At 38.9% G+C, this 7794-nt stretch overlaps 1 protein-coding gene across 1 annotated transcript; it reads right to left on the reverse strand.

Moving 5' to 3' along the window:
* Positions 1–2514: 2514 nt before the first annotated feature.
* Positions 2515–4566, reverse strand: LOC149924818 (disintegrin and metalloproteinase domain-containing protein 10-like). The gene has a single exon (XM_090160520.1). It carries the CDS (start codon positions 4544–4546, stop codon positions 2591–2593), a length of 1956 nt encoding a protein of 651 aa, XP_090016646.1. The 5' UTR covers positions 4547–4566; the 3' UTR covers positions 2515–2590.
* Positions 4567–7794: the final 3228 nt, after the last annotated feature.

Genomic DNA, 7794 nt, shown 5'->3' on the forward strand with positions numbered 1-7794 from the left:
GATAGCAATCGCGATACAGCGGGGTAATGCCGCGTCGGTGTTGAACACTTTTCCGCCCGGCACCTCCCTCGCGGAATATCTTTATTGCCTGTAAATAAATTTTTTTAGTCCTTCTATGTATTTTGAAACGTTTTATATATTAAATGAAAATAGCAAGAATAAAGCATTTGTAATCAGCTAGGCACCACCTTAGGCCTAAGTCATCAAGCGACTTTTGAAGCCATTAATTCAGGTGGCCGGGTTACAATGCGTAGGAGGGTGGTGGCAAGCCCTGCATGCATGCCACGCGTTCGAGCCAACAACTCCCTACACTAACTATTACCGTTAACCTCAACAAGTTTTTATGGAAGGCGAAACCGAAGATCTCGGAGGAAAACCCCTTAAGGCAGTGGGGAGAGAACTTGCAAACTCAACGCACGCAGAAGGAGTTGTTCCGAGTTTTCACCCAGTGCCACAAGCTGGGCTCGACTCCGGCTCCTCTTGGTGCGAGGCGAAAGTGCTAACCACTCCGTCAGCCCACCATTTAAAGACTTCATAAAATAAACATAACACTTTTGAGTTACTAGTAAAAAAATCCAGAGTAAGTTTTCAATGTAATATTTTTACCTCTCCGAGGGGACAAAGTCCCCTAGGAGGGGTTATACAATCACCGTGTCTGTCTGTCTGTCAGGCCTGCTAACGCGTTCGCATTTTCGGGGCAAAGGGTAATCACTGCGTACGCAGTTTCTTGGCTCACTGCGTTCGCACGAAGGGTTGGCAAAACCACCGTGTGACGGTGAGCGTTAACGGATTGATTTGCGGTTGGGTTTGTTTGGTCTATTTTCGTCAACGTTCACCGTCGCGATTGTTTTAACTCAGTTTGATTGGATATTTCGTTATTGTAATGTTTATGTGTAGGTTGTGAATGTTGAGTTCGTGTTGTGATGGTTATGGATGTTGAGTTCGTGTTATGACGGTTGTGGGTGTTGAGTTTGTTGTGTTTGTGTTATGATGGTTATGAATGTTGAATATGTTGTGTTTGTATGGGCGTTTTCTCTCCAACTTCTTCTGAATGACATTGGGACGGACCGAGTGCTGAGTGTTATGCAACCTCTCAACGTCCAATGGCAGGGTTTCCACCAATTGTACACGGTATTCGTCTTATTATCAATTTGCGATTCTTTGGCGCCGGCCGGGAATCGAACCCGGGTTTGCCTCGTGCAAGAGATGTACTCTAACCACTCAGCCACCAACGCTTGTTAATTAACGGTGTTTTTCTAAAAAACAGCTTTGGCGAATGTCTTTTACAAAGTTATAACGTTAGGTACGATAATTTATTCTACATCATTTTAAATATTTATAAATTATATTAATCTTATATTTATAAATTATATTAATATTATATTTAATTAAATATTTATAAATTATATTAATCTTATATTTAATAAAATATTTATAAAATATATTAATCTTATATATGTTGAAGTATGTTTGGGGTTAAGAATATTTTCATGATCTAAGTTTCTTTTTAAACCCGTGGATTTGGGACTAGTATTTTGCTTATTTGCCATCATACATTTATTACCAAAATCATTTAAAATAATTAGTGAAGCCTAGGCTAGCAACTACGCTACTCCTAAAAATTGACTGCTCTCAATTTCTTACGGGTTTGCCAGATAAATATTTTTCTCTCACACCAAAAACCGGCCAAACGTTCACCTCCTTCGAACTCAAAAGGGGGAGAGCACACCACACCGATTTTATAGAACGCTCTATTTAGATGGAAAAATGTTAAAAAACAAGGATAACATAGTGTACTTAGATTTTTAGGGTTTGGATAACGATAGAATTTAATTTCCAAAGAATTATTACCGTTGAGTTTTCTACAATCACCTTTTTCGGTCCCATGATGAAAAACAGTTGTTATAAACTATAAACAACCCACGAACGTCGCGAGGATATCCGCCATTTTAATTTAACCAGATTTAAAAGTTAAAACACCGGGGAATGACGCGTTAGCATAGTATTGCCAGTCCTGTAGTTATTTGTCGATGAGTTAAATTTCTCACATTCTAGCGCGCTTTTCGTAGAAAACGAGAGATAAATGTATCCCAGACTACCTCATTCGGGACTATATTCCCTAGAAGAATGACGTTAAAGTCCCATGACTTACGCGCGTCTGTATTGGTTCTCGCTCAAGGGGGGAGCTACACTTTCCCCTATTTTCTCTTAATATTATTAAATTCTGGTAGCACTAACGCGTATTAACCATCATTTACAACGGTAATAGGATAATCCACACGAATAAAATGGCTTTATCATAGGTAATTTTAAAAAGTTTAAAGGAAAAGTCCAGGTTGGGTAAAACTTGGGTCTATTTGAGAGATCATGTTTAAATATACTCAAAAATATCAGTCGTAAAATTGTATCTTTTTTTAATGACGAGAAATTAATATTTAAACGAGCGAAATTTACCCGCCAAGCGATCTGCCATTTTCTTTCACCTTCCCTCCGCAGACCGCAGATAAAGATAAATAAGTTTTGTCTTTCAATTTATTATTGAAATAAATTTGCACCGAAAGTTTACAGTGGTAGCCAGTCAAACATGGTTTTAAAATACAGGTGGACACCTGAAAATTGACCCTAAACAAAGGCAGCAACAACAACAGAGTAACAAGAGAAAAAATATGGGTAAAATGATATAAAAGAACAAAAAGATATTGGCCGCGTTTGGATCTTCAAACGAGTGCATGGTGCATTTCCCGTCGCCATTGCAAGAACCCTTGCCACCCGCGCAGGTTGAGCCGCCGGGAAGGCTTACGGATGACGTACCGCGGATAAAGTAGCCGCACATTCCGTTCTTGGAGACGCAGCAAACTTTGCAATCGTCTTCCGGACAGATGCACGTTTTCAAACCGTTTTTGACGCAAATCGCGGCTTCGCAACTGTCGTAACTCGACGAATTTCCGGTACACGACGGCGTCTTTCCGTCGCAAGCGCTGTCGTAGGAACAAAGTCCGACTCTATAGCGACATACTCGTTGACTTTTCTTTGGCTCCAAGAGGCATTTGTCGGTGCAACAAGGGTCGGTTTTGGCGCTACACTGGTACCCTAATTGACGCTTGTAAGTGCAGCCTTTATTGCGGGGCGATTGCTCGAAGTACTTGTCGGGTGGGTTGCAACAGTGGTCCAAAATAGGACATACTTCGAGAATCCCGCAATCGCACTCTTCGCCTTCTTCCTTGACGCCGTTTCCGCAAAATGATCGACTCGGGAAGTTCTCTAAACACGATTTTCGACGTTGTATCACGCTATTGATGAGCCTTTTGCTACAGGCCGAAAAGTAAAAGTTGTTGGTAGCCGTTCCGTCCAAGGTGTGCGGGTGCATGATGTACGCTCCTCCCTGATCGCCACTGGAAGAGCACTCGCCGTTTTGGTCGTCGTGTAGACTTCCGAAGGCGTGTCCGATTTCGTGGATGACCGTGCTGCTGGTCATCGCGTCAGGTACCCTCTTCCCCGTGGACATTTTGCTACTGATGGCCACTACGTTCATCCTTCTGTACCAGCCATCGCCGAATTTCGCCTTCTTCTCGCATATTCCTCCGTACTGGGTTGGATCTCTGATGTCCGGCACAAAGGCGACCCCAACCGTTTTATCTCGGAAATTTCGATGGCAAAACGCGACCACCAGACAGGCGTCGTTGTCCCATTTAGCCAAGTCGTAAAGAAAGTCCTCCGCTTCTTGACTGCCCTCGGCGCTCTTAAGGTGGTAGTTTCGGGAAATGTCGTCTTTGTAGATTACCACGTGTCGCACCACAAGTCCGATGCCGTCCGGAACTCCGTTCCCGTCAAAATCGGTCCGTCTCAATAAAGTGTCCGCCAGCGAAATGTGCTTGAACATTTTGGTAATCACATTGTCTGGATCCGGACCGAATTCGCGATAGAATGTGTGATCGGCGATGAGTTTTACCGTGCAAAGACGAAGATATTTTTGCACGACGGTCTGGCGACTCGACTCGAATCGCTTCGTCGCCGATTGGTTGAGAGATGGACAGTTTGCAAAGTCTCGCAGTCGTCTGTCGAATCGCGTGGCGATCGTCGTACCGTTCATTCTGCTTGTCTTTCTCTCTGTAGGATTTACTATCACGGACATGACCGTGTTCAGCGCAGTTTCTGCACCGCGGTATTCGCGCTCTGCGATCAAATACGTGTCTTCGTGTATGTCGACGATTCCGTGGAAGAACTCGTCTTTGAAGAAACCACTTACTCGGCCACGTCCGCAACTGGACACGCCTTGGTATTTCTCGGGGAATGTCTCGTCTAAGACCACCTCTGATTGGTTCTTCCAATGCGTCAGTATAAAACTGTGTGGCGCCTCGGTCGCTTTCTGCACTTCAACTTTGAACCGCAAAGTGTCTCGCATCATTTTGATTTCGAACGTTTTTCCATTCCGAGACGGGATAGCTTTGGACACCTCGATGTCGCAATGGTTTTCACGCGCTAATCGCGACTCAGCGAAAAGTAAATAAATTATTATTATTAATCGCAACTCTCTAAGCCTAATCATGACTGAATTGTTTCGGAACGCTACTCGTTTTTAAAGCGAAATCTCGTGATTTGACATTATTTAATTTCACGCGCAAGAAAATGAAAAAAAGTAAAAAATAGAATTACGTCAAAAGACACAGCTTTTTTAGTATATTCTTCGCACGCGCGCTAGAAAAACCTTTATTCCTCCAGGGCACTTCAAAATTCTGAGAAGGAATTCTTCTCTTGAGAAGAGTTCTTCGTGAGAATTTTTCTCCCCGTGAAAACTCGCTAAAATGCGTCAAATGTAAAAAGATTCTTCTAAAGATGGCGGCTTACAAGAATGCCACGAACGTTGTAAACTAAGCTTTTGACAATAAATATTATTTTTGACGATTACACGACAATATATGAAGGAAGAAAACATTTTATTTATAATTTAATTTCATCGGAAATTAACTAACCATTCTTTATTCTCTGAAATTTATTTTCTTTCACAAAAATATCATATTGTTTATTTTCTTCAGCATCAAGTAAACTGATTAGAATATTAGCTGCCGTTGTTATTTATAATTTCCCCCCTTTTTGACCAAGGAGGCATTCTCACTCTTCTCAAGGGAAATCGTGAGAAGAGATGACGTCACCTCCTGCGAGAAGGACCGTCAAAATTTTGAGAAGTGAGAATTCTCACTATCAAGGGAAGAATTCTCAGAATTTTGACGCGCCCCCGGCGACTGTAACGTGCGCTCGTAGACTTGTAAAAGTAAGAGACTGTGACGTAAGAGCCACATTAGAACTAGAAAACCACGTTACTTTATAGAAAGAACTATTGTTACCTTTAGACTAACGGTGGTTCTCGTTTTCTTGCAATTGTTTATAAGGCTTCCCTCTACCTGCCAAACCAAGTTCGATTAGTCAAAATTAATAGCCGCGATTTAGCGCGACATTAACTGGACCCCCATCCGAAATTTCGACGACGTTTTACGCGAAATTGACCTTAAGAGTGGTTAATTTAATCGTAACCTTCATTTTGTTTTATTGTCATTTTAGTTGGCAGATTTTTGCAGCTTGCCCCACTCTGAATTTCTTGGGATACTTCATAAGGGCTGATTTGTGATTGAAACATTACATTGCAACCCGTTTCGCCACACGCTTGTAATTCTTTCGATGAATTAACGGAACGCAGCTAATTTGCATTTTCTTCCTTTTTTTGCATAATTATTTATCTGGGAGGCTATTCTGTATTCGATTCGAGTTTTCAGTTTCAGTTTCGTTTATTTATCAATTATTTGACTACATATAAATTATAAATTCCCCACGTAAGCGAGCTTGTTTGTGGGGAATCCAATTTTAAAGACAAAGAGAGAGAGAAAGGTCACTTTACCCATCAACTTTTGTAAATAAAAAGTATTAGCAAATATAAAGACATAATCATCGTATATTATCAATTACCGTTTGACAATGCAGTCTCGAATAAGTTTTTTTATAAATTTTAAAATTAGTTTCAGTTCTTATTTCTTTGGGGAGTAAGTTATGCAAATATACACCGGAAGAATAAGACAATTTTACTATCAAAAACAAACCGAGTACTATAAACATTAACACTCTTGATATATTTATCGACATTATTTTATATATAAATAAGACAATTTTACTATCAAAAACAAACCGAGTACTATAAACATTAACACTCTTGATATATTTATCGACATTATTATATATATAAATAAGACTTATAAATTTAAATAGTTGGTCAACATTTAGAACTTCAAACTCATTATACAATAGAAAGGTTGGATAATCTACAGGTTTATTTAAAGAAAAAGTCCAGGTTCGGTAAAACTTGGGTCTATTTGAAAGATCATGTCGAAATATACTCAAAAATATCAGTCCTAAAATTGTATCTTTTTTTAATGACGAGAAATTAATTTTTAAACAACTGAAATCTACCCGCCAAGCGAGCTGCCATTTTCTTTCGTCTACCCTCAGACAGACCGCACGCGGAGCAAGCGCGCGTAGGGAACAGTGGGCTGTTATAGCGCGAACAGCGCGTGATTAAAGTCCTAAAACGTCACCGCGAAACAAAATGGCAGCTCGCTTGGCGGGTAAATTTCACTCGTTTAAAAATTAATTTATTTAAAAAAAGATACAATTTTACGACTGATATTTAAACATAATCATTCAAATAGATCCAAGTTTTACCCAACCTGGACTTTTCCTTTAAACATATTCGAATAATTCGATTTTGAATTTTAGTAAGAGGTAGAAGATTTGTTTTAAATGCACTTCCCCGTGAAATAATGCCATATTGTAAATAGGAATTAACTAAAGAAAAGTATACGCTTCTTAAGGTTGTATATGGTAAAATATTACGTATAAAGTATAAGTTATATACCGTATATCTTAATTTGTTTATTATTAAGTCTATATGTACGTCCCATTTTAATTTATTGTCGATATATACTCCTAAATATTTTTGTGACGTAACAGAAGTTAATTTTTCACAACTACAATTATTTGGTATTATACAACCTGTAGAGTGTATTTTAATAGTATTTCCCTTGATAGTTTTATTAGCACGTGTAGCAAAAGTTATATAGTTAGTCTTTGTAATATGTAGACTTAAGAGGTTATTATCCAGCCAGGATTTTATATTATTTATACATTTCTACGCTTTATAAAATACATTTTTCCAGTCAGAGTCAGATAATAGTAACACCGTATCATCAGCGAAAGAATTAATCAGTCCAAGCCAGTTCTTTTCGCATAAAGGGTTTATATATAATAAAAACAAGATTGGTCCTATGATAGTACCTTGGGGTACGCCATAAGTTATTATTTCGTCATTACTTAAATTAATATTAATTTTCACACGACATTTCCTCATGTGCAAATAACTACGAAACCACGACAACGCAATTCCCCTAAATCCTAATTTTTCCAGTTTAAGTAGCAATTTGTTGTGACTTATTGAACCAAAGGCTTTAGCCAGGTCCATGAAGATTGCGGGAACCTTATTTCCTTTATCAATAAGCAATGATATGTTTTTTGTAAATTAATAGAGTACATCGTCAGTGCTTAAACCCTGCTGGAAACCATATTGGTTTGAAGATATAACATTATTTTTCTTAATGGGGAAGAATACAGTAAAAGCCTCATTTTCGTTCAAGCTGAACGTTTCTGTTTTAACAATTACATAATTGAATTATATTTTTCTTATTAGGCTGAACCTTCCTCTAGTGCTTAAAATAATTTTGATAATTCAAATATTAATAGTTAACGAGATAA

This window comes from Leiobunum rupestre, chromosome 10 (genome assembly GCF_980474605.1).
Source record: "Leiobunum rupestre chromosome 10, qqLeiRupe1.1.hap1, whole genome shotgun sequence".
In the NCBI taxonomy this organism is placed as follows: domain Eukaryota; kingdom Metazoa; phylum Arthropoda; class Arachnida; order Opiliones; family Sclerosomatidae; genus Leiobunum; species Leiobunum rupestre.

What these genes read in the sequence shown, in the direction of transcription:
- LOC149924818 (XM_090160520.1), bottom strand. Translation starts at nt 4,546, where the DNA reads ATGATTAGGCTTAGAGAGTTGCGATTAATAATAATAATTTATTTACTT.